This window comes from Zonotrichia albicollis, chromosome 1 (assembly GCF_047830755.1).
Source record: "Zonotrichia albicollis isolate bZonAlb1 chromosome 1, bZonAlb1.hap1, whole genome shotgun sequence".
Classification (NCBI taxonomy): domain Eukaryota; kingdom Metazoa; phylum Chordata; class Aves; order Passeriformes; family Passerellidae; genus Zonotrichia; species Zonotrichia albicollis.
In genome coordinates this window covers 153,371,399-153,398,574 of record NC_133819.1, presented here as the reverse complement: position 1 = coordinate 153,398,574, position 27,176 = coordinate 153,371,399, and the positions used below count along the sequence as shown (strand labels likewise).

Sequence of the window (27,176 nt, the reverse complement as noted above, 5' to 3'; positions counted from 1 at the left end):
TTTGAATCAGTGCTTTTTAATCCATAAAAGGTGAGAATCCATGTACAAATTAAAAAAAAAAAAAAAAAAACACCAACAAAAAATCAAAACCCAAACCAAGCCCAACATAAAACCCTGGAATTAGGGAAATTACCCCAATCCCACAAAACTCAACCCCTTTGCCAACGCTGGGGTTGGGTGATGCGGGCGGAAGGCGACGGCTTCTCCTAAATCAATCCCTCTCCAGCTCGGAGACGTCCGTGTGGCATCCCACGTTTTTGGGATGGTGGGAAGATGCTGCTGGGATGTTTTAAGGGCAAGGTGGCCTTTTCTGTGACCCCACCCCCTCCTTCCCTTCCCGCTCCCACGCCGAGCAGCCGGGAAGATGACGTGGGAAGCTCGGCTGCTACAGATGGCCCCGCGCTGGAAGGCGGATCCGGAATCCGGTGGGGTGATGCCTCAGGATATGGAGAGGCCTCTTGGACAACAGCAGAGCTAAAACCTCCTCCTTGAGCTCACAAAATCCCAGGATGGGTTGGCTTGGATGGGATCTTAAAGCCCATTCTGTTCCAGCCCCTGCCATGGGACAACTTCCATCATCCCAGGTTGCTCTAACCCCGTTCAACCTGGCTTTTTTTCCTGGAAGTTTTCCTTAAATAGAATCAGGGTTAAGAGCTTGGAAAATGGACAAGGAGCCACTAGAAGAAGTCACAATCCCAGGGGACACTGTGGCCACAAGATCCCATTGCTCCTTTAAACCACCCCTAAAAATTCCTTGAAAAGTACAAAAATACAATTTCATCTGTCCCAAGGGAATTTTTTACCTCCCAAGATCATCCAAGCACTGAAGACCAGACACAGCTCCTCAGCCCTCAGAAAAAATAACAGGCAGAAACAGGATGGAGGACATTTTGCCAATCTGTTTTGTGGATTCAGAGTCTCCCAGTGTTTCCAGGACAATTACCAAGATGCCTGGATCCATCAGGCCAGCCCAGGAATGCTGACAGCAGTGTTAGGGAATTAGCAACATGTGCAAGATCCAACAGCAGCACAAATTTAGGAGTTTAATAATCTGGAGGAGATATCTTCCTGGAATTTTAATCTCCTCCCAGGAAAAATAAACCCCCCCCAAGGCTCTTAGCTATTAATCTCCTCACACAATATTTAGGGCAATCCACGTATCCTGATTAAAAAAGCCAGACAACAACTGCACGTTAAGTCCTTCTCTTTTCTTCCAAAGAATCTGGCTGGGCAGCTGGGCTGGATTTTCTGAGTCAAGGTGGGGGTTCATTCCCCCCCCAAAAAAAACCACCCCAGAAGCACTAAAATGATCCAACCATCCTGCTTTGTTGGGATAGCCCCACCTGGGAGATACTGCCTGGGTTGGACCCTGTGATGGGATCACCATAAGATATCGATGCTGTGCTGTCCCCTCTCCCAAAAAATGGGAGTCTGGGAGGATTCATCTGAAGGATTCAACTCCTCCAGTAGCTCTTGGAGAGCAGCTCCATCTTGTACCTTGCAGAGAAAGCCCAGGAGATGCTACAGAAGGTGACACTTTTGCTTTAATGGCTGGGGCTGGCTTTGGCCAAGCAGAAGACACAAACCGGGCCCTGCTTTAGCACAGCTCCCCCCAACCCCCTTGAAAACAAAAAAAAAATCATCCCAAAATTAACAATAAACCCGAGTTTCCCCCAGATTGAGGGGATCGTTGGACACAGGAGCTGGGAGGTGGAGGTGCCTCGCTCACCTCTCAGCGCGGATCCGACCAGCGGCGCATTCCCGGCTCTGGGAGTCCTCACAGCCCAGCCAGGCTTGGGAAGCTTCCCGGGCAGGCAGCCAGTCCTGGAGCTCAGGGGACACCAAGGAGCACGGTCAGTACATGGCCTCGTTGTCCCCCACGGCGGTGAAGGGGACACCGCTGTAGGTGCTCTTCTTGCTCCTCTTGCTCTTCTTGCTCCACACCAGCAGCGTGCTGGCGCTCTTGCTGTTCATCAGGCTCTTCCTGCTGTTCTCCTTGTTGCTCTTCAGCATCCCAGACCCCGAGGACATCACTGCTGCCTTCCTGTCCACCTGCTTGGGAAAGGTGGAGAGGGGAGTGAAGCCAGGGCAGCACCCAGAGAGCTCCAAGGAAGGAATCCCTGTGGGATGTGACTTACGGCTTTGGGACATTCCGAGCCCTGCAGGGTGATGACTCCAATGTCCACCCCCTCCTTCCCGGTGCTCTTCAGGAGCTGGACAACCTCGGCATGCTTGGACCACTTGCAGTCCTTGCCATTCACCGAGATGATGTAGTCCCCCTCCTTCAGTCCAGCTTCCTGCAGGGAATGAGGGAAAACGTCCAAGAGAATCTTGGAATGGTTTGGAAGGGACCTTAAAGATCATCCAATCCCACCAGGGATGCTTCCTGCTATCCCAGGTTGCTCCCTGGACACTTCCAGGGATGGGGCAGCCACAGTTTCTCTGGGCAACCTCTGTCAGGGCCTCACCATCCTCACATCCAGGAATTTCTTCCCAATACCCGTCCAACCCTGCCCTCTGGCTTTGGGAAGCCATTCCTTCTCATCCCAGCACTCCATCCTTTGTCCCAAGGCCCTCTCCAACTCTCCTGGAACCTTTTAGACACTGGAAGGGGCTCCAAGCTCTCCCTGGAGCTTTCCCTTCTCCAGGCTGAGGAGAAGACACAACTCTGCTCCAGATATGGACCATATCCAGTTCACATCCCAACCTTTGGGGAGATTTGAGTTTTCCAAAGAGGGATGTGATCCTGCTGCTAAGGAGAGTGTTGTTCCAGAGATGCTGGGATTTGGACGGATGGGTTGGGAGTGGAGCAGAGACACCCTTAGGGAATCTCACCAGGATTCTCCAGCATCTTCTAATGGAAAACAAAGCTACCCCTGTTTTTTGGATGTGCCATCCTGTTCCAGCCACTGTCACATCCCAACATGAGGGACAAGGGAACTGGATGGGCTTCCAGCAGTTAAAAACTGAGCAAAATTCCATGTTTTCTCCTCAGCTATCTCCTAAAAATTAATCATTTCATGACGCCCACCTGAGCTCCAGCAGGGATGAGTCTCCTCCTGAACCATTTTAAGACCTAAAAAATACCTGGAATCCCTCCAGGCAGCTCCCTTGTGGCATTCCCATGGGAATAGCAAGAAACTGGGGTACTCACAGCAGCGCAGCCCCCTGGGATGACCCCGGCAATGAGGACGGGGGAGTCTCCTCGCAGGGTGAACCCAAAGCCGTTCTCTCCTCTCACCAGGTGGACTCTCCGAGCTGGATACCACTTGTTCTTGGCTGAGAACACGGACAGGGGGCCCTGGGATGAGGCAGAAACATGGAATGCATCTTTTCAGCTCCCTGGAACTGCGCAGCCTTGTAAAAAAAAACCCAATTCCAGGGATGGGGAGGGGCAGGGGAAGAAATTCTGTCTTTTGCAGGGAAAACAGTCCCTTGATCCAGGAAGAAATGATGGGGGCTGAGGCTGTCTGGATCTGGGGGATGCCACCAGGGGTTGGTCCAGGAGCAGGGTGGAGGGACACTTCACTAGTTCAGGGTCGTTTTTCCCCAGTTCTTTCCCATTTTCCCCTCTTTTTCTGCTTTTCCATTCTTACAGGAGCAGGATATTCATGCCTGCCCTGGGGCTGAGATGCACAAGCTCTCCCTGGGGTGCTCAGGAGATGATCCCACCACAGATCCCACCACTGTCCTGAATCCCAGGACCCTAAAAACTTAAAGAGAGCATGGATCAAGTTCCAGTGGGATTTTCCTGGCGCTTCCTGCCACCAAAACCCTTCTTCCCAAGGATCCCTTGAGAAAAGCCCACCCAAAATTCCCAAGCCTGCTCCCCTGTCACTAGATGAGCTTTGTGACCCATTTGTGTCACAGACACAGATCGCAGCCCTCCTCCTGCTGCTCCTCCTTGCAAAATTGCTGGAGACAGGGAGAAGAGGCTGCAGGAGGAAGGAATCCAGGCAAGCAGAGCATGCAGGGGAGGAGGAGGAGACGGCTGCTCCCTCAGGACATTCCCGTTCCTGGAGCTGTACGTACCAGCCTGTGGAAGAGGTCGGTCACCTTCACCTGGGAGAAGTTGGGGGATTTGATTTCGGGTTTCTGGTGAGTTTTGGCTGATGGGAGGGAGAGAAAAGCACAGACAAGGGGGTGACCTCAGGCAGTTGGAGCAGCTGCTGCTGTCCCAAAGAGGGACAGTGTGATCCCATAAGAACCAGGACCTAAAATCCTGGAACAGTTCGGATCGGAACTCAGAGATCATCCAGGCCAACCCTCCTCCACAGCAGAATTCCCTATGGAGTCTTCCCACCCACAAACCCCCTCCTCACCCACAATCCCAAAAAACCCCCACTCACGATGGATGTCCGGAGCCTCTCCCGTCTCAAAGAAATCCTCCTCGTGGTCGATCTCGGAATATTTGCTCAGGGAGCGTTTGTGGGCGAAGGACAGGACCTCCTGCAGGATATCCATCTTCCTTAGGATCTTGCACAATCCATGGATCCTCATGGCCTCCTCGTGCTTCATGATGGCTTTTTTGAGGTGAGCTTTGCCTGCGAGGGAGCAGAGGGAGCTGAGCCCGACGGAGCGGCAGCTCCGGCGCCGATTCCCGCTCGGCTGCCCACGGATTTCAGGAGCGCTGCCACCACCCTGCTGTGACTCAGGGACAGCCCAGTCACGTTCCCAGCCCTAAATGGGGTCGGTCCCAGCCCGATGGAGGGCTGAGAAGGGACCTTGAAGGGTGACCTACTTCGCTCCCCTGACGGCAGAGCTGGCAGATGTTCCTGAAAAACCACCCCCGACGTCCCTCCTCACGCTTAACCTCAATCTCCTGAGCAAATTAACTTCTCTCCCTCGCCTCAGATCCCTCGGGAATGGGAACACGGAGAACAAGCCAGCCCTGTCCTCCTTGGGAAGGTGCAACACATCCCTGTTTTCTAGGCTAAGCCTCTTCCTTGCCCTGCAGGTCCTGCCCTCCATCCTCTGCTCTTTGCTCCTCTCCACTTGCCTTCAGCGCGTTCCCACCCTTGGAAAATGGAAGTGGTCGGGAAAGAGGAGCTGCAATTCCAGTGACCCACGGATATCAACGCAAAGCATCTCCTCCATGGGAAACTGCAACCAAGGCAGCCGTATCCAAGGCTAAACTCCCAGAAAAGCTCTCTCCGTGTGTGTCTCATGGAAACACGTGTGCCTGTGGCATTTCACGTTCAGGACACATGGTGGCAACAGAATCCAGGGAGATGAGGGCTGCTCCAGAGTCCCGGAATCCACAGCTAGAGGAACTTAAATACCGAGGGAATGTTTTGGGGTTGGATGGAAAACAGAGAGGAGATTCCCCCCACTGAGAATTTTTATAAAATCTATAAATTGTGAAATTATGAAATTATGAAATCTAATTTATGAAATTGTGAAATCTATAAATTGTGAAATAATGGGTAATAATAATAATAGAATCATGGAATCGTTTGGGTTGGAAAAGAACTTAAAGCTCATCTCATTCCAACCCCCCTTCCATAGGGAGGGACATTCCCTCATCTCCCTTCCACCATTTCAGGTTGCTCCAAGCTCTGTGTGACCTGATCTTGGACCCCTCCAGGGATGGAGATCCACAACCTCTCTGAGTTTTTCCCTTTCTGTAAACCAAATCCAAGCTGAGCTTGGTGTCTGCACATGTATTTTTTACCAGGAAGGTTGAACAGAGCCTGTTTTCCGCAGGAAAATCAGGCAGAGCAGGAAAAGCTGATGCAAACCACATCTGAGGGTGTTGGGGTGGTGTCACCACAAACCACTTGGATTTTGGGGTTTATTTGGAGGTTTCCAGTGAAACCTGGCTGAGCATCCTGAAGGATTTTGCTGAGGCCAAACTCATTCCTGGTGGGATCGGCCTCCTTCCACACGTGTGCAAGGAGGGACAAGAGCTCCTGGGGGAGGCAACACCCCAAATTCCGAGTGCTGAGTTTGCTCTTGGTGCAGCCCTGTTGAGGAGGGGCTGCCAAAACACGACTTCAGCTGAATAAGCAGCGTCTGTTCTTTCCCTGGAGCTGAAATCCCGCATGGGAAGAAGTTCTTGTCTCCCGAGAATTCGCTGCAGCTGAAAAAGCCACCCCCTGAGCATCTGCTGTGTCTTGTTTTCCAGCCAAGTCAGCCCAAACCAAGGAGCTTCCAGGATCTCTGTGTCCCTGTGGATTTCTCTGTAGCGTTGGGTGATATTACCTGGCTTGGAACACCTGGAATTTTTCCTGTCAGAGCTGGACAGGTTGGGACAAGCACCACGAGTCAGTCCTCACACCCTCAAGGGGACTGTGATGCTTTCCAGCTTCCCAGGATAAGAAATTTCCGGAGAAATTGTTCTTTGCATAGAGAGATCCCCCTAAAACCTCATAATTTGTGGGAATCAGGATGGGATCCAGGAATTCGTGCTCACCCAGCTTCCTCCTCTCCTCGGGATCCTGCAGCAGGACACGCAGTGATGGCCCCTCTGGCATGGTGACATGGAATTGCAGGAACGCCTTCTCCTGCTCCAGCAGTTCGGCATCCGAGGGAGCTGTGGGAAGGAAATGGATGGGGATGGGATTAGGGAGAGGTCAGGGACACCCAGCCCCCTGTGGCAGTGGGGACAAGGAAGTCACATCCACATTCAGGTGGCCCTGGCAGCACCTTCGTGTCATCCAACCACAGCCTGCAAGGAATCAGGGATGGGCCCAGGGATGATCCCAGTCAGGGATGCACCAGGATGTGAAGTTAAGGGTAGGATTTGTCCTGAACACAGCTTTTTTAATCCTCTTTCCTGCCTTCCTTTGCTCCAGTGTGGAAGCAGGACTGGGAATGGAGAGTCCTGGGAGGTCACTGACAGGGAGACAAATGAGACAACAAAATCGGGGAATCATGGAATGGTTTGGGTTGGAAAGGCTCTTAACGATCATCCAATTCCAACCCCTTTCCACAAGGAGGGACACTTCCATTTGGCTTCAAGCTCCAGCCATTCTGGCCCAGGATAATTCCAGGGATGGGGCAGCCACAGCTCCTCTGGGAATTCCATTCCAGGGCCTCACCACACTCCAGGGAAGAATTCCTTCCCAATATCCCATCTATCCCTGCCCTCTGGCAGTGGGAAGCCATTCCCTGTGTTCTGGCACTCCATCCCTTGTCCCAAATCCCTCTCCAGTTCTCCAGGAGCTCTGTGAAGCACTGGAAGGGCTTTAAAGTCTCCCTGGAGCCTTTTCTCTAGCCCACAGTGCAACCAAGGAGGTCATTCCATGCAAAAACAGAGATGGATGTAGCTTTCCCAGGCTCTCCAAATCCCACACTTTAAATCTCACTCTTTAAACCCTTTTTTCTAGGAACAAATTCTTCCTAATCCTCTTTGGCTGCACAGCAGCCTCTTTCCCTGGACACAGATTGGGAAAAGAAACAACCCAAAATATTCGAGGGAGTTTTGTTGCTCCAAAGAGAGGATCTCAAAAGCCTGGTGGGCACAGGGATCCAGAGGGTTGGGAACTGGCAGCTCCAGGGCTGGCTCTCCCTGTGCCAGCTCCTGCCATGTCAGCATCCCTGAGGGATGAAACTGCAGCGTAAGGAATTTATTCCCAGCTGGTTATGGAAGCAGAAGATTTGTTATTCTGACAGGGGAGAGGTGGGAGCAGGAACATGAGATCCCAACAGCAGGCAAAAAAATTCCTAAATTAGGCATCTCCTGCCGATTTCTGCTTCCCACAGTGCCTAAGGACACCAAAAATTTTAGGGGGAAGGTTTGCCCTGCCCCTTGGTTCCCCATGGAATCCCATCTCCATCATCACCCTCTCCTGTTTGGATCTTTAAGCCCTTCCAGCTCCACATCATCCCCCTCTCTCCCATCTCCTGGCTCAGCCCAGCTTCTGCAACGCCCACGTGGCACAAGGCAGATTTTGGGCAGGCTCTGGAGCGGGGGAGGGTGTGAGGACAGTCTGGCAGCCACTGGTCACAGCACTGGTTTTGGCAGCCAGCCCTCAAAAATCTTCCCAGCCACCCACCAGGTGACACCAAAGGCCACCAGGAGCATCTGCTGCCCACCCCCGGATCCTCTGCTCCATCCCAAAATTGCTCCCAGGGTGTTGGAGGTGGCAGAGATGGGGATCAAGGGTCACATCTTGAAGTCACGCTCCAAGTGACTCCATGGAACCATGTGTACCTTGCTGCCACCACCCTGAGATTCCCAGGACGTCCATCCATGAGGCTGGAAGTTAAATCCAAGGTATTTTTGGATTTATTTTTGGACTTTTGAAGCCCTCAGCTGGTCTAACACAAGGTGACTCACAGCAGGCAGGTAGGTGACCCTTATTCCCCCACCCAGCCCCAAAGGGGACAGCAGGTGACATCCCTCCAGCAGCTTTTTCCTCCATTTTTAAAGGATTTTTCTCTGTGGAAACCAGAAATATGGAAAAATCTGCCTTGGGGATGAATTGCTGGGTCCACTAAGAATATCCACAGCTCAGAGCATTCAAAAAACTTTAGGTGTTATACCCATAACATCTTTATTTGGGAATCCCTCCCCAAAACCCAGGAATAAAGTGGAATTAGTACTTGGATGAGCAGGAAGCTCCCTCCAGGCCAGACACTCACCGGGGCACTCACAGAGGGCGATGGCAGCGAAATAATGGGAGAGGGCTTTGAAATGCTCCGACTTGACTTGGACCATGGTGGTCCAGGAGAAGGGAACGTAGTCCTTGACGTGGGGCTGGCTCATGGTCTGGTGCACCAGGGAATAAACATCTTCCACCTGGGAAGAGGGAAGGGAGAAGAGATGGGAGGCAGGTTGTACTCTCTGGGAAGGTCCTGCCAACCACAAAATCCCACCAAATCTCCTCCCTCCCAAAATCCTTACCCTTGCTGCCTCCTGAGCCAGCTGCAGGCGGGCCAGGAAGTCGTTCTGGGCACGCAGCAAGGTCATCTTCTCAAAGACACACTCCTGGACCTGGGCCACCATCAGCCTCACCAGCATGGTCAGGGAGGCCGTGCTCATGTCCAGGCTGGGAGCATTGGAGAAGTTTTCCTTCAAGTAGTTAAAGGCACCTGGAGGAAGAAAAAAGCTCCTGGAAGTGAGCTTGTGAGGGAGAGAATCAAACTTTGGGATCAGGCAGGTTTCCCTCCAAGAACAGGTTTCCCTCACCATCAGTGGTGGGTAAGAAGATCTGAGGTCCCACCCTTGCCATCTAAACCATCCTTGTGCCCAATTCCTTCTCCAAAGCCCTGGGTGATCCCAGTTCCAGGCTCTGTTTTTTCTATGGGGAGATGGATCAGCCTCTCTCCTCTCCACAGGTGGGACACCCTTTTGGATGTCATCCTTTTGGGGGACATCCTTTTTGGCTGTTGGACCATCCCGACTCCTCTTCCCAACCCATACAACCAACGTGGAGCCACCTTGTGCTCCCTTTGTGATCTCTTGGGAACACCTCTTCCTACGACTGCTCCCACCCCTTCCTGAGCTTCTGTGGATCATTCCCACCTTTGGGAAAAGGAGGAAGAGGGGAAGGCACTCACCAGCTGCCTTCTGGAAGGCATCGATGGCGTGGTTGAGGCCGGGCAGGGAGGCGCGGTCCTGCCGCGCTCCGATCTGGGTGTGCAGCGCTCCCAGGTTGAAGAGGACACTTCCCTTCTCGAAGGCCAGAGCCCTCTGGTGGGATGGGACCCCCGTCAGGGAGTCGTACCTGGAGAAGGGAAGAGCCAACAGCTGCCCATCCCCTGGTCATGGTCCCCATGCAGCCAAGTAGAAGTGTCCCTCCCCGTGGAAAGGGGCTGGAATTGGATGGTCTTGCAGGTCCCATCCAACCCAAACCATTCCATGATTCCCTGTCTCATTTGTCTCCCTGTCAGTGACCTCCAGCTGGGGAAATCCCAGGGCTCTCCATTCCCAGTCCTGCTTCCACACTGGAGCAAAGGAAGGCAGGAAAGAGGAAAAAAAAGCTGTGTTCAGGACAAATCCTGTCCTTAACTTCAGATCCTGGTGCATCCCTGACTGGGATCATCCCTGAGCACATCCCTGATTCCTGTCCCAGTCACACTCCACACAAAGCGTTCTTGCCCATGGAAGGTTTTGGAACTGGATTATCTTTTAGGTCCTTTCCAACCCAAACCACTCCATGATTCCCATGGATGCAGGAGGTGCCGGAAGAGTTTTCAGTGCTCAGGTGGGCTTGCAGACATCATTCCCATCATGGTACATCCCACAGGATTTGTGTTTCCCTTTCCCACCCCAAATTAACCCACCCAAGGCAACAGGAAATCCAGATCCTGGTGTCCACCAGCTCTGGCAGAGATTCCATCATGGAAATTTGGATCCTGACTCCCTCCCCACCCAGGTGGGACAGGGAAAGCTGCACCCACCAGTGGAAGAAGACGCCCAGGGTTTTGGAGGGAGGGAAGAACCGGCTGTCAAGGAAGTAGAGCTGGTTGTAATATTCCATCAGGAGCTCCAATCCGGCCTCGTTGCGGCTCGGGGTGCGCATGGCCTGCGGGAATGGGAGAGGAGACAGGGATGGGAAAAGAGGGACAGAGGGACAGGACACAGGGAATGGCTTCCCACTGCCAGGGGGCAGGGATAACTCAGATATTGGGGAGGAATTCTCCCCTGTGAAGGTGGTGAGGCTCTGGAATGGAATTCCCAGAGAAGCTGTGGCTGCCCCACCCCTGGAAGTGCCCAACGCTGGGTTGGATGGGGCTTGGAGCAGCCTGGGACAGTGGAAGGTGTCCCTGCCCATCGGTTGGGATTGGAAGATCTTTAAGAGCCTTTCCAACCCAAACTATTCCATGAGTCTGAGTTTCATCCATGGGGAAAGTCTGGGTCCTGGGACACTCAAATGTGGAAGCAGCAGCCTGGGAGCTGTGCTGGAAAAATTAATGGAAATTCTGATTTTATAAATCCTAGGGAAGATTTTTTTCCCCTCCTTTCCCAGACTGCTTTAAATTCCCTCTTCTCCAAGGCCTATCTGGAGAGAGAGAAGTTGTTCAGCCTTGCCAGGGGTGAATTAATATCCATAAATAATGACTGTACTATAAATTTTATTCCTGCTCATTTGTAGGTCAGCAGGGCACTGAGGATAGGGAAAAATTAACAATTCCTGAATAATCTGTAATATTTTGGAACCTATAAACCAAGTCAAATAATATTATGGAACCTATAAAGCAATCCAAGAACCTATAAACATTCCCAAGTGGGAATGCTGCACCCTGAAATACAAGGACAAATATGGAATTTAAAGAAAGGATGAGGGGAACCCCCCAAAGGAAATGTGAAATATCTAAGGAGTGATCCTGGACAAGCCAAACTTTGGAACCCAAGGGACACCAACCTGTCGCAGCTCCATGAATTCCTTGATTTCCTTTTCATACAGCACACCCTCCTCTCCATAGTGTTCACTGATGAAATCCTGGATTGGGAAACAGAAGAAAATCCAGATTTTTATTACTTAAAGGGAGATGTCCGGCAATTCTGTGTAAGAATTTTCCACAAGAAAACCTCCACTAAGTAATAATCTCCTCCCTTTCCTGCTCTCCAGCATCTCCAGACCTTCATCTCCCACTTTCCCATGTTTTAAGTCCAGTTCTTTACCATGTTTTTTTTTTTTTGGCAGCTTTTCCAAATGGAAAAATGAATTTTAGCTGCTTCAGCATCGATCCATGAAACCCGAAAGCTCACCTTGAGTGGTACCAGCAAATCCAGCTCCTTGGTCTCCTTGAGTCCCAGAGGGATCATGGGAACGCTGATGGATTCACTGGAAGAAGACAAGAACCTGCTTGGTGGTTGGATTAAAAATCTTGGATGGATCCTGTGGGTTGGAGATTAAAAGGAAGCAGCTCCTTGCCCTGGGCTGGTGCTGCTCCTATTAAGAGACTCCACATGGAAAAATGCTCTTTCCAAAAAGATTTGGGAATGGCAGCATAGGAGAAGAAGTGCTAAAATAACCCCCCAAAATCATCTTATTTTTCCAGCTCCTGATTTTCAGAGGAATCCTGGATGTTGGGTGGGCAAGGCAGGATCAAGCCCTCACCAACACAACAGCCCCCTCTCATTATCCCCCCAGATTGCTGGTAACTCATTAATCAATCATTAATTGTGTAGGAAAACAGGCAAAGGAAATTATGAAAACTAGGAAAGCAAGGCAGGGAATTAGCATCCACATTTTCCTTGGAACAAACAGCTCCAGGAGCTATAATTAGTGCAGAAAGCCATTACTGCTCATTTCCTAACGAGAATTCCACTGGAATCCAATGTCTGGAATAAACAAAGGGGGGTTTGTTTGGCCTGGGCAGGGTTTGGGGTTGTTGTTGCTGCTCCTGATTTCTTTTCAAACCAGGGCAAGCAAGTGGCAAATTGGGAAAACTGAGCAGCCTTGATAGGGAATGTGCCTGGAAAAGCACGTGGATGGACACAGAAACGTGGAATTGTGGAATGGTTTGGGTTGGAAGGGGTTTTAAAGATCATCCATTCTCACCCACTGCCATGGATAGGGACAACTTCCACAGGATCAGGCTGCTCCAGACCCCATCCAACCTGGCCTTGGACACTTCCAGGGATCAGGGAGCCACAGCTTCTCTGGGAATTCCATTCCAGGGACTCACCATCCTCCCAGCAAAGATTTCCTTCCCAATATCCCATCTATCCCTGCTCTCTGGCAGTGGGAAGCCATTCCCTGTGTCCTGTCCCTCCATCCCTTGTCCCAAGTCCCTCTCCAGCTCTCCTGGAGTCCCTTCAGGCTCTGGAAGGAGCTCTGAGGTCTCCCTGGATCTTTCCATTCTCCAGGCTGGACATTCCCAGCTCTCCCAGCCTGGCTCCAGCCCTTGGAGCATCTCCAGGGCCTCCTCTGGATCTACTCCAGCAACTCCAGGTCCTTCTGCTATTGGAGCCCAGAGCTGGATGCAGAATTCCAGGTGGGATCTCACCAGAGCAGGGCAGAGGGGCAGAATCCCCATTTTCCACCCTGTGGGATGAGCCTGGGACAGGGGGAATTTTTGGGATGTGAGCACATGTGGATGAGGCATTTCCAGCTTTTCATCCACCAACACTCCCAAATCCTTTCCTCAGGGCTGCTCTCCATCCCTTCACCCCTGCCCCAGCCTGGATTTGTGCTTGGAATTGCCCCATCCCAGGTGCAGGATGTTGCACTTGGCTTTGTTGAACCTAATGAGGTTCTTCTGGAGCTTATCCAGGTCCCTCTGGACCCCATCCCATCCCATCCCATCCCATCCCTCAGCTGTGTCACCCACACAACACCCCACTCTGCCATCCAACACCGTCCATCTCAGGAAGGGAAAAGGAGAAAAAGAATCCCAGCATCCCAAAATTGTTTAGGCTGGAAAAGACCTCCAAGATCATTGAGTCCCACCTGTGACTGATCCCACCCAGCCCAGAGCACTGAGTGCCACATCCAATCATTCCTTGGCCACTTCCAGGCATGGTGATTCCCATCACCAAAATATCCTGTTGGGAAGAGCTCTGATGGGATTGCCAGGAAAAGGGGTCAGTACAAGGGAAGATTGTTCTTTCTTCCCTATTCCTCCTGCTTTGGGACATCAGTGCCCAAAGGATGCTCCATCTATCCTGAAACATTTCAGTATCTCCTAGGAAATGCTGATTTTTCTCTCCTTGCAGCTTTAGAAGGGAATCACTGTGATTCCCAGGATAAAAATTTTCCAGGAATTCTGGCCCACGCCCAAATCCTCCCCTATTCCTCCAGCCACCACCTTGTTGTCCCTGACCATAGAAAGGTTTGGGTTGGAAGGGAACCTCTGAAGGTCATCCCAACCCATGGGACAGCGCAGGGCGGACAAGGCGAGAGCAGCCTTGCTTTCATAAAAATTCCCTAACAGAGGGAAAAATGAAATCCCAAGGGAACAGGCTGCTCTTCCCACACCCACCTCTCATTCTGATACACGTCCATGCTGCTGTTGAGCTCTTCCAGCTCTTCCTTCAGGAGCTGAAGGTTGGAGTTGACGTAGCTCAGCTCCAGAGCCACCGTTTCTTTCACCTTGTGGTTGCTGGTGGCCCTGCAAGAAACCAATGGATCAAATTTCCCTCTTTTTGTCCATGAATTTATTTTTTCCACTCCAGACTCAGTTACCCAGTGGTGCAATCCATGTCTAGCCCAACATTCCCATGGGATTGTGCCTCTGGTTCTCCAGGTGATGCTGGAAAAGTTTGGGTGGGATGGGACCTCTGAGGGTCATCCCATTCCATCCCCTGCCATGGGACACCTTCCACTATCCCAGTTTGCTCCAAGCCCCATCCAACCTGGCTTTGGACACATCCAGGGATGGGGCAGCCACAGCTTCTCTGGGAATTCTGTTCCAGGGACTCACCACCCTCACAGGGAATGATTTCTTCCCAATATTCCACCTATCCCTGCCCTCTGGCAGTGGGAAGCCATTCCCTATGTCCTGTCATTCCATTCCTTTTCCCAAGTCCCTCTCCAGCTCTCCTGGAGCCCCTTTAGGCACTGGAAAGATCTTTGAGGTGTCCATGGAATCTTCTCTTCCCTTCTCCAGGCTGGATATTCCCAGCTCTCCCAGACTTTCAGGATTAGGGAAGTCCAAACATCCAGGTAGAGGCTGAGCCCAAGGAAAATTCATTGCAATGCTGCATCCAGGAATTCCTGCTCCAGAGCCACCTTCCCTTTGCCCATTCCTGTTTCATCTCCAGTGCAATTCCAACTTGGGCTGTGACTAGTCCAGGTGCTCCCCCATCCCAAATAAACGATGGGATTTGAGGAGGAAAAACTCATTTTTGGGTGCAAAGAATCCTTGTGGAAAAGAAAGGATTTGTGAGCTCCTGCCCTCCCTTCCCGGCTCCCAGCAGGAGCTGTAAACACCAGGGATTGATTCCAGCTGTTCCCAGCAGGACAAGCTCCCAGGCTGATTATTCCCTGCTTATCTCCTCCAGAGGAAAGCAGGGAGAGATAACCCAGAGCTGAAAGGGGCTCTGGCTGCTGAACCACGCTGGAATCCAGGGAAAACAACACATGGACAAGCTCTGCTCCACCAGGAAACTGCTTCCCTCCTGCTTTTCCAGAGTATTGCCTTTGACATGGATTTTTCATGGATTAAATCCTTCTGGGTGCTGCCCTGCCCTGCTTTGGGGCAGCAGAAGGAGCTCCAGGGTTTTCCTTTGAAAATCTGATGGTTCAGTCTCCTCCTGCCTATCCTTTGCCAGGATTTTCCAAGACCAAGGAATTTTTTGTTTCTAAACAAACCAAACCAAATCAAACCAAACCACAGCACATCCAAAAACCCCCTTGGCTCTTCCATTGAAAAATCCTTCAGCATTCCTGCAATTCCCCAGGCACCATCACCCTGTGTTCCCATAAAAACCAGTATTTAATTCATATAAACGAAGACTTAATTCCTATTTATGCCCCCCCCATCCCAACACCTCCAGTACACTGTCAGTCTGATTTCCATCCCATATGGATTAAGGACAGTTTTCCCTCCTTGTTTCCAGCTGCCAACAATTATTTTTTTTTTGCCCCTGATTATTTTCCAGGCGTCTTAGCACAGTTTCCAGAAGGATTTGCCCATGATTTTGTCAGGAATCTGCTAAAAGGTTTTCCTGGGGTACTTGCAAGTGCCACACACAGCAAATAATCCTGGAATGCTTTGGGTTGGAAGAGACCTTCAAAATCAGGGAATTCCACTCCTCTGCCACAAGCAGGGCCACCTTCCATTATTCCAGGTTGCTCCAAGCCCTGTCCAACCTGGCCTTGGACACTTCCAGGGATGGAGCAGCCACAGCTTCTCTAATAATTCCATTCCAGGGCCCCACCACCTTCACAAGGAAGAATTCTTTCCCAATATCCCATATAATCTCACCCTATTCCCCAGTTTAAAGCCATTCCCTGTGTCCTGTCCCTCTATCCCTTCTCCCAAATCCCTCTCCAGCTCTCCAGAATTCTCCTTTTCCTGCTGCCCACCCTGTGGGATGAGCCCAGGACACTGGGAATTTCTGGGATTTATTTTGTGATTTATTTTTCTTTCTTTCCAAAAACCTGGGCATTTTTATCTCCCCCGTTCTTCCACTCCATCCCAGCGTTTGAACAGGAAGGAAAAGGTTTCCTCTGGCTCTTCCCATTTATTTACCCAGCAAACAAATCCACTGAGCAAATACCACATGGATTTTTTTTCCCAACACCCCATTCCTGCCAACTTTTCCAGGAAAAAACATGGAAAGGCTGAACAGGATTATTTTTACCAAGCATCAGGCTAATTTGTTTTTAAATTTAAAGGCAAAATCCCAGCAAATTCAGCTCCAAACTGCTCCAGGCTGGACAACCCACAGTTTTTTCCACCAGCACCAGGCTAAAGATCCAAAGGAATTTTATCCATGCACCACAAATCTTTAATTTTGAAGCAATAACCTTTAGACTTGCAACATAATCCCCCCCCCTCCTCCTCATCCTTTAATTTCAGGCTTGATTATTCCTTTTTCCAAAGTTTCATAAGCTTGGAGCACCGGAATGCCGAGAAATCGACTTTATTACTCAGCTGGATTTGTGGGAGGGCGGGAGGGAGGGAAAGAGGCTGCTCCAAAGGACACCCAGAGCGCTGAGCCAGCACAAAAAGAGCCCCCTCAGTGCATTTCCCTGATAATTAAGATGTGTTTTGCATCCCGTTTTTCCTCACTCCCACTTCCCACAGCTCCGATTCCAACCCAAACCAGGCTGATTTCTGCTGAGCCAGCACATTTCCCTCTGTTGTTTGTTTGGTTTTGGTTTTTTTTAATATAACACAGGAGAGGCAGAAGTTGGGTTCTGTGGCTTTTTTTCTTTAATTAAATGAGGCACGGCAGTGTGGATGGAGCAGTGGGATCTCCTCCCCCAGGAAAACACCAATTTTTTATGGCTTAACCATTATCCCCTTCTTCCAGGAACACTCCATTGATGTTAAATCACTCCAGTTCCAAAGTGGAAAGTTTATTTTATTTTATTTGGGATAAAAACAATCAACAAGTTAGTAAAATATTCCCAAAAAAATTGTATTTTAAGGCAGATTTATGGGATTTTTTAATATTAATGATCTGCCCAGCCTGGAGCCTGCTCCAAATATTAAGGGAAAATGAAATAAACACAAAAGATGCTAATTGTCCTTGGGGACAGGTGGTGGCCTTGGCAATGCTGGGGGAATGGTTGGACTCAATCCTGATGGGATCTTCTGACCTATTTATGATCCTAAAGCTGGATTTCATGGAATGGTTTGGGGTGGATCTTCAGAAACTTCCAGTTCCACCCCCTGCCTTGGGCAGGGACTTTTCCCTATCCCAGGTTTGTCCAAGTCCCATCCAACCTGGCCTGGACACTTTTAGGAATCAGGCAGCCACAGCTTCCATGAGAATTCCATTCCAGGGCCTCATCACTCTTCCAGGGAATTCCTTCCCAAATCCCATCTATCCCTGCCCTCTGGCAGTGGAAGCCATTCCCTGTGTCCTGTCCCTCCATCCCTTGTCCCAAGTCCCTCTCCAGCTCTCCTGGAGCCCCTTCAGGCACAGGAAGGAGCTCTGAGGTCTCCCTGGAGCCTTTTCTTTTCCAGGCTGGACATTCCCAGTTCCCATCCTGGTTCCAGAGCAGAAGGGCTCCAACCATTGGAATATCTGGACTCACTCCAAAAACTCCATATCCCTTGGATCCACTCACTGGGTTTTCAGACCAGAGCTCTGCATTCCAAGCCCAACCTCAGCCACAAATTTATTCCCATTATCCCATCTGCTCCAATCCCCTTCCAACCTGGCCTTGGGCACTTCCAGGGATCAGGGAGCCACAGCTTCACTGGGAATTCTGTTCCAGGGCCTCACCACCATCACTGGGAAGAATTCCCTCCCAATATCCCATCTATCCCTGCCCTATGGAAGCCATTCTCAGTTTCCTGTCCCTCCATCCCTTGTCCCAAGTCCCTCTCCAGCTCTCCTGGAGCCCCTTCAGGCACAGGAAGGGGCTCTGAGGTCTCCCTGGAGCCTTCCCTTCCCCAGGCTGGACATTTCCAGTTCCCATCCTGGTTCTAGAGCAGAGGGGCTCCAACCTTTGGAACATCTGGACTCACTCCAACAACTCAATATCCTTTGCATCCACTCACTGGGTTTTCGGACCAGAGCTCTGCATTCCAAGCCCAACCTCAGCCACAAATTCATTCCCATTATCCCATCTGCTCCCATCCTGATTTTTAACAATCTTCCACCAGCTGAATCTTGGATATCAAGACTCTATTCCTGCTTCCAACCAAATTCCAGAGCCAGGGGGATGCCCAGGGGATCAGGACTCACCGGAAGAGGTTTTCTGCCCCCGCTCTCATCCTCATCTCCTTGTTGATCTGTTGGTTGATCCGGGCCCGGCGGTGCTGGAGTTTGCTGCGCTGGGTCTGGGCAAAGGGGTCACAGCCCTGCTGAGAAACAAGGGCAGGTTCTCATCCCAAATCCACATTTTGGGATTCAAAAAATCCCATCAATTCCACAAATTGTGCACTTTCAGAGCCCAGAGTCACGGGGTGGTTTGGGTTGGAAGGGAGTTTAAAGATCAGGGAATTTCATCCCTTGCCATGGACAGGGACAACTTTCTCTATCCCAGGTTGATCCAACCTCACCTTGGACAATTCCAGGGATGGGGCAGCCACAGCTACTCTGGGAATTCCATTCCAGTGCCTCACCACCCTCACAAGGAAGAATTCCTTCCCAACATTTCATCTAATTTCAACCTAATCCAGTTTAAAGCCATTCCCTGTGTCCTGTCACTCCATTCCTTATCCAAAGTCCCTCTCCAGCTCTCCTGGAGCTGCTTCAGGCACTGGAAGGAGCTCTGAGGTCTCCCTGGATCCTTCTCTTCTCCAGGCTGGACATTCCCAGCACTCCCAGCCTGGCTCCAGCCCTTGGAGCATCTCTGTGGCCTCCTCTGGAATTGCTCCAAACAGCTCCACATCCCTCTGCAGTTGGAACCCACAGCTGGATGCAGAATTCCAGGTGGGGTTTCTGCACCTGAGCAGGGCAGAGGGGCAGAATTCCCCTTTTCCTGCTGCCCATGCTGTGGGATGAGCCTGGGACAGGGGGAATTTCTGGGATGTGAGCACACATGGCCAGGTCACATTGAGTTTCTCACCCCCCCAAACTTCCCCTGCCCCTGGAATAACCATTTTATTCCCTAATCCCATGTGTTGCCAGCAGGGATTTCTTTCCCTGAGCTCTTCCCAAACTCAGCCCTGAACAGAAATTCCACATTCCATTCCCAGACTCTGGACATGAGCCAAGACCCAGGGGGGCTGGAGATGAGCTCAATAGGACCCCAAAGCTCAGGAAGAAATGTGATCCCAAGGCCATCTCCAGGATGTGGAGCACAGGGAGTCAGGAGCTCAGGGGGATGCAGGAACGAGGGGCTCACGGCGCTAAATTGATTCCATCCTTTCTGTGGCTCCGGCTCGGAATTTCTGCAGACAGGGAAAACACGCTGGATTCCCGACTTCAGGAAATAGCAGCCACCTGATTTCCCTCTGGCTCGCAGGGTTATTATGGGATGCCTCAGGGAATGGGGCATCTCCAAATCCAGGGCTATAAAAGCTCTGCCCAAGTGGGGATGGTTCCCATTGAAGATTCAGAAGGATGAGCCTCTGGAAGATCCCTGGATAAAAAAATCCCTGGTTGGGAAGGCACAAAGCTGGGAAGTTTAAGAGTATGGGAAGTTCTGAGCCTGAAAATCACAGGAAGATCCCAAAATCATGGAATGGTTTGGGTTGAAAGACACTTTTAGGATCATCTCATTCCAACCTGGCACAGGTTTCCCAGAGAAGTTGTGGATGCCCCTGGAAGTGTTCCAGGCCAGGCTGGATGGGGCTTGGAGCAATCTGGGATAGTGAGAGGGGTCCCTGCCCATGGAATGAGATGATCTTTAATGCCCCTTCCATCATAAACCATTTCATAATTCCATGAAATGCCTGATCACCTCTCCAAAGGGACCTGACAAGGAGGAAATAGAAAATTTTTGCATTTCCATGGACTTCAGCTTCCTTAAAATTAATTCCTCGTATTTGAAGTCCACCGAGCGCTGCTTCCTTTGGAAAAGGGTCTGGGATTAACAATGGGATTTTCATTTAAGGGAAAGATTGGATCTCCTAATTGGTCCCTTGGAGACTGAGGAATCAGAGTGACTCCAGCTGGTCCATAAATCTGTGGGATTAATGCTTTACAGTGGTCCATGAACTTGATGAAAGGAACAAGCTGGAAGCATAAGATCCCAATTATTCTGGAAATGCAGTGGGATTTGAGGAAAACACCCCAATAGCTGCATAAATATTGGGTCTGAAACACTCAGGAGCAAATAAAGTTTGATCAAGAATTGTAATTTCTGGATTTGTCCTGAGGGGAATCCACCCATCCTGTTGGATCCCTACGGGAAAAAAAGAAATCTAGGAACCAGAGGAAAAAGGGGAAAGGATCAGGAAATCAGGCCAAGATGTAAAGAGAAGGTGCTCACTAAAATTTCAAGGTTTAATTTCAAATTTCAAGATGAGATCTCTGACAGCTTGACAGATCCAGAGACAAACATATGCAAATATATGCAAATGAGACAGTTCCAGGTTCCCTCTCTGTGTCTCCAGAGCCACAAGAATCCATGCAAAGCTCTAGAGGTGGGAAGTTTCTCTTCTCCAACTCCATCTCCTCCAGAAAATTCCAGCACCCTGGAGTCCTTTCCACTTCTGACAAAGATTTATTTAGAAGCAGCCAGAGGATTTTAGGGAATTTTTGTGGGAAAAAGGAGCAAAAACCACCTGGAGATGCAGGGAAGAGGCCTGGGAAGTGCAGGTGGGACGATGGAAAAGGCACAAGTAGGAGGATTATCCAAACCCAAAATAAAGATTTCTGTCTGGAGGGAAAGCAGGAAGGTAATGAAGGAAAGAAAGGAGTGGGATGCAGAAGACACTGGGATGGCTCCCCAAGATATTCCAAGAGGGGTTAAAATCTCTTCCCTGCAGGAGCCATGAAAGGATTTAGCAAATTAATTTGACTTCTCCTGCTAGGAAGCACTAAAGCTGTTTGCAGAGCTCAGGGTTTTTTTTCCTGGCTTCTCCATCAGATTTAATGGGATGAGTTCTCAATCCCTATCCAGGCTCCTAAACCAGCAGCAAAAAGGTGCTGGAAAACCAGAAACCCCTGATATAAACCCAAAGCCTTGTGAGGTTAAGTCAGGAATTCAAGGATTTTTCGTGATCTCCACAAATTTTGTTTTCCTCTACATTTTGGAGGCTGGAAAAGTGCAGGAACGTGAGATTGTTGCACATCTTCCCTCAAGAGGCTCTTCCTTGATCCCAAAAAATCATCTTTGGCTTGCATGGATGAACAGAATCATCATTCCATGAGGAACAATCAAGCACCATCTGCAGGAGCTCCTGGAGCATCACAGGAATGTTGTAATTCCACAAATCTTGGAGCAAGGAGGGAATTTGGCTCCAGGAAAGCAAAAAAGGCCATCTTTAAATCCAGATATAAATGAGGAAAATAAGGAGTCAAGTGAAGAGCGTTCCACCTTCCAACAGCCCAAAGGATCCCAAAGCTTTTCCTGTCAGAGCTCCAATGAAAACTAAAAACCACAGAATGAATTTCCAGGGATTTAAACATGACTTACATAAAGGGGAAAAAAACATCCCACCAAAATCCCACTGTTGGGTTCCAAAAGGGATTTTCCTCACTGAATTCTTTGCTCAAGCTCTCAAGGTCACCCCCGTAAGGTCAGAAAAAAGAGAGGCTCTTTCATCCAGGCTTTGGGGTGCACCTGGGGACACCTGGAAAAGGGAATCTGGGGAGTTTAAGAAGTGGCTCTGGAGATACTCAGACTTTTCCTTCCTGGTTTAAAGGTTTTAAAGGAAGAATGAGCACAGAACTCTTCCATAAATTGTGGAGGAGCCACGGAACGACAGCTTTTGTTTGTACACAGGGAATGATGGAGCAGAAACCCATGAAAATGAGTGAGGTGTGGCCAGCCCTGATGTTTATCACATGTGACAAAGCAGGATTAGGGACAAACATTGGACTCTGTGATTCCAACGAGTCCATTCCAACCCATATCTAATGATTTTATTGGAATAAGGCTCTTTAGGCCCAGAAAAATCAGGGGAAATCCCTCACACGGAAGTGACAATGGAACCCAAAATCCTCATCCAGCCTCTCCACATGAGGGAAAAAAAGATTCCCTAAGACCCTTTCCAGAGGGAATCAAGCTCCCCTGTGAGGGAGGGCAAAGATTCTCCAGCCTTATCTTTGCAGGGAATGTTTGGAATGACTCAAGGGCTTTTGTCACTTCCAGCCACCTCTCCCAGGTCCAGAGGGCCCATCCAGGGTGGCAATTTAGGAGTCCTTAGGGAATGTTTACTCAGGGTGGACTTTGAACTTCCCACGGCAGGAGATGAAGCCCTGGGTGACTCCTGGGTGACAGCCACACCCTGAGCGTGATTTGTGACCTCAGTGACAAAGACAAGGCACCAGGGACAATCTGAATCACCTGCAGGAAGATGTGGAAGCCAGTGATTCCATGACAGAGGGATTGTCTCTGCTCCGTTGTAGCTGGAAGCAACAGAGGAGAAATGAAACTGAAGGATATTAAGTGATATGTGGGAAGGGAAAAAGGGATCCTTGGAAGTCCCGTTAAAATCTCAAGGAATAGAGAAATGGAGATGAAGACCCAGTTCCTGAAGATCAGGAATGTGTTGGTGAAATCCAGGCACAGATCTCTCCAGAGAAATGAGGAAGGGGTTGGTAACTGGGAGTTATACCTCCAGCAGGAATTGCAGGAAAAATCTCCTGAAGAAATGAAACTGAAGGATATTAAGTAAAATGTGGGGTGGGAAAATGGGATCCTTGGAAATACTGTTAAAGTTTCAAGAAATAGAGAAATGGAGATGAAGACTCAGTTCCTGAAGAACTGGCACAGATTAGGAATGTGCTGGTAAAATCCAGGCATGGATCTCTCCAGAGAAATGAGGAAGGGGTTGGTAATTCCCAGCAGGAATTGTAGGAAAATCTCCTGGAGATACCGAGAGAACCTGGCTGGATCCCACAAGCTGCTCCACAGCTCAGCTGCCCAAGACTGGACCAAGCTGGGCCATGTCCAAGGCCAGTTTTGGCCACAAAGGAGTCACCACCAGGATTCCTCCCAATTAGGGAAGCTGGGGAATGCCCAGAGAGAAACTGAGGAAGTTTAATTTGAGCGGAGACTGGAGACATCCATGATGTGGGAAGAGGAGTCATCAGCTGGTGCTGAGCTCAGCTCCTCGGGCAGCCCCACCTCCAGGAGACACCTTCCTGTTCCCAAGGCCAGGGAATGAAGGAGAGCAGGACTCCAGCCAGTCTGGATCACCATTGTGGGTGTGGGCAAACACATAGAGGCCCTTTCCTGCCAGGAAAAGGGATATTGAAGGGATGATGGAAAGGTTTGGGTTGGAAGAGACCTTCAAAATCATGGAATTCCACCCCCTGCCATGGGCAGGGACACCTTCCACTATCCCAGGTTGCTCCAAGCCCCTTCCAACCTGGCCTTGGACATTCCAGGGATGGGGCAACCACAGCTTCTCTGGAAATTCCATTCCATAGCCTCAACACTCTCAGAGGAAACAATTCCTTCCCAAAATCCCATATAATCTCACCCTGTTCCAGTTCAAAGCCATTCCCTATATCCTGTCCCTCCATCCCATGTCCCAAGTCCTCCTCCAGCTCTCCTCTAGTCCCTTTAGGCTCTGAGGTTTCCCTGGATCCTTCCCTTCTCCAAGCTCGACATTCCCAGCTCTCCCAGCCTGGCTCCAGCCCTTGGAGCATCTCTGTGTCCTCCTCTGGAATAACTCCAGCAGCTCCAGGTCCTCCTGCTGTTGGAGCCCACAGCTGGACCACAATCCATGATCCCAACCCCATCCAATGGGCCCATGGTCTGTGGCTCCAACCTCAAACTCATAAATTTCTCCCACTAAACACCTACATCCCACTCCAAAAAAAATAAATAAATCAGGGATTTATTTCCCTGCCCTCTCAGCAGCACCAGCACTTCCTTACACAGAGTTTTTCCTCCAAACAGGAAGCTCCCAAGTGCACAGATGATTCCAGGCTGGAATAGGATAACTGAGCACCTGTTTTAATTCCAGGACCACGCCGGTCTTTAAAGGATTTCCACAGAGCCACAGCTGTCAGCTGGAATTTTTATTCCTCTTTGGAATCCACAAGTTTTTGAGTCAGGCCAGCACAGCAGAAGTGGCCAAGTGACCTTGCTTTAGCCACATTATCCCGTGGGACAGAGAGGAAAACAAAAGCCAGGGAAGCACTCCACACACAAAAACAGGCTTGGAAATCCTCCTTTTTTTTTTTTTTTTCCAAGGTTTTCCAGAATTTTCTTCCATTTTTTTTCCCAGCCAGAAGCATTTAAGAAATTAATATGAGCTGTTATAAGACAAGCAGGAAGTGACAACAAGTGGGTTTTTACTGCCTGAAAATCCATTTAGATAGGAAATTCCCTGCCATGGTATTAATCTCATGGAGCACCCTGGCTCCGAGCTGCATTTCTGTGGGAGACAGGAGCAGCTAAAACCTCTAAAACCTTTTATTGAGAATATGGTTACATCACAGAGCCTTTGAACAAATGAGGGGAGGATTAAGGTTTTAAATTTCCCAAGTGGCCTCACTGGTGGTGCATGCAGTCAGCAAGAGGAAGGAAAAAAAATAAACCCAGGGGTGGGAATAAAAAATCTGGGGGATTGGGGGTTTTTAAACAGCACAAACTGCAGTTGAAAATTGAATTTTAGGAGAGTGAAAGTGCTCTGAGGAGGTGGGGGAAGCACAGAGTCAGGGCAAGGTGCCAGCAGGAAACAGGTGGATTAAGTCTTCACTCCTAGGACAGAAAACTTGGCCAAAAAAAAAAAAAAAGGATTAAAAATCACTTTTTCAGCAGCATTCAGGATCCCCTGCAAGGCAGAAAATATGGATCCACGCTCCTGATGTTGTCAGGGTGATAAAAACAGCAGGAAAAGGTTGTATTGATAATTTCTTTTACATAACAATAACAAAAAAGTAAATAAAGTAAATACAGCCCATCAGGTGTTCTGCTGCTTTAATTAAAAAATAATCATATTATGACAGAGGCTGCTGATGGCCCTGCCCAGTCCTCCCTCCAAAGCTTGGCAATATTTTCCATGTTTTTCTTTGTGCTCCAGACCCAAAGAGAATAAACTGGGGGAAAAAATTCCCAAATCCCTCCTGTTAATCTTCCCCCACGAGCAGCACCTGCTCTTCAGACAAGGCCCCGAGTTAAACCCCGACCTGGTTTAAGGTTGCAACCTCTTGAGCTGCAGCCCAGGCTCAAGTGACTCCAGATCAGATTGATCCAGGGGGATAAAAAAATGAAAAAAAAAAAAAAAATCCCTTCCAGAGCTTATCTGAGTTCCCCTTTCTTGGTTATTTGGGATTTTTTTTTTTAGGGGTGTTTTAAGGCTTGGGACTTTTTGCAAGAAGAGCTCAGATTATGGAGTGAACTCGCTGCAGGTTTGTCCTGTTGGATCTCAGGGGGAAAAACTAATGGGAAAAACACTTAAATAGATCAAAAAATTATTGTTTTCCACGTTTTCTTGCTCCCTAAATCCTCTCTGACCCCAAGAAATCAGGGGCTGGTGGCAGCCTGAGGACAATTGCCACTGATTCCATCCCAAATGCTGGTCATTAAACAACAACCCCAGCAGAACAATCAGCACATCATGAACTTCCCCTGGGAGTACCTGGCTGGATCAGCTCCCCAGGGGCACGAAGGAGAGAAAAAACCCAAAATCTCAGGGAATGAGGTGAGAAGCAGGCGCTGGGAAGCTTGGGGATGCAGCCAGCAGAAAAGCCGGGATTCAGGAGCAGAGTTTTAGGGATGAGGAGCTGTTTAGGGCTGTTTATGGGGCAGCGACACCGTTTCCACCCCTAGCAGGGTTGGATATCCCTGTGCCCCCATCCATGGGCACACCCATCCCTAGGGATGAGACAGGGATATGGGGCCATCCTCACCTTGCGTGTGCTGCCGCTCTTCGGGCCCTGCAGGAGGACAAGGCCACCGTCCCTGTCCCCATCCGGGCTCTCCTCCTCGGGGGGCATCATCTCCAGGGATGCGACATCCACAGGCTGGGAATGGGGGGCTGGAGCTGGGGGGCTCCTGCTTGAGCTCACAGGGGGGGGGTTTGGGGGCTCGGTGACCCCTCCGGGGTCCAGATCCCAGCCCTGTCCTAATTAGGGGCTGAAACCCCTCCTAAACCCTGCTCTGTTCTCTTGCAAAGCCCCCTGCCCTCAACATCTGGCCAGATGTGAACCCACAGCTTCCCTCCGAATAGAAATAATTTAGGGAAAAGAGGGAAAACAAACCCCTTTTGTAAAGCTATCCCCCCCTGCCAGGTAGGGGGATGTTAAATCCCACCAGACTCTAAATGGGGGAAGTTCAAAACTCTCCCAAAACCCGCTTGGATAAGGAGGATAAGGGAGTTATTATCCTGGATAACTGGATAAGGGAAAGAGGGAGTTTAACCCCCCCAAACTCCCCTACATAGGGGGGTGTTTAAGCCCACTACAAACTCCCCCTAAAAGAGTTATTCTAAATGGAACTGGGGAGGGTTTAAACGGAGACCCGGAATGAGAAGGGAGCCAAACCCTCTTAAAACCCCTTTACAGGGCTGCCCCAAATGGGGGCCAACCCCCCCAAACTCCCTTTTAGAACTATCCTAAATGGGGGGGGGCAGGGAAGTTTAAACCCTCCCAAAACTCCTTTTTAGAACTACCCTAAACACACCGAGTTCAAATCCACCTTGTACAACGACCCCAGACAGGGCGAGGGGTTAAACCCCCTTTCCCCTTACAGCATAAACACCCCCAAAATCCCCCTCCCAAAGATGCCCCAGCAAACGGGACCCCTCCAAAACCTCGTTCCAGAGCCAAACCACAACTCCACAGCCCTGCCCCACCCCGGGGTGCCCCGGGACCCTCCGGCCGTGCCCCCGCTCACCCCCGGTGCCCCCTCAGGCCCCGCCAGCCCCGCAGCGATCGCGGCGGCTCCGCCGAGCGCGGGGCATAAGCAGGGCGGAGGGGCGGGGCTTAACCGCCAGACAACCAATGAAAGATCCGCAAACCACTGATAGACAGCAGTGCTACCCAATAGATGGGCGGAATTGGGAGAGGCGGTGGGGGGGAG

General features: G+C 50.2%; 1 protein-coding gene across 5 annotated transcripts; it reads right to left on the bottom strand.

Moving 5' to 3' along the window:
- Window positions 1-26,982, bottom strand: RHPN1 (rhophilin Rho GTPase binding protein 1). 5 transcript variants are annotated; one of them, XM_026790592.2, is made up of 15 exons: window positions 26,006-26,982; window positions 18,269-18,387; window positions 13,882-14,010; window positions 11,663-11,756; window positions 11,316-11,393; window positions 10,351-10,475; window positions 9,508-9,674; window positions 8,852-9,039; window positions 8,590-8,746; window positions 6,416-6,535; window positions 4,350-4,544; window positions 4,033-4,109; window positions 3,155-3,301; window positions 2,139-2,297; window positions 1-2,055 (listed from the first exon to the last, which is right to left on the bottom strand). In XM_026790592.2, exons 1-15 carry the CDS (start codon window positions 26,093-26,095, stop codon window positions 1,855-1,857), a joined length of 2,046 nt encoding a protein of 681 aa, XP_026646393.2. In that variant the 5' UTR covers window positions 26,096-26,982; the 3' UTR covers window positions 1-1,854. The 5 variants fall into 5 exon arrangements, with proteins under 5 accessions (XP_026646393.2, XP_026646395.2, XP_005479713.2 ...); XM_026790594.2 differs by having other exon boundaries at window positions 1-2,052; XM_005479656.4 differs by having other exon boundaries at window positions 11,663-11,738.
- Window positions 26,983-27,176: the final 194 nt, after the last annotated feature.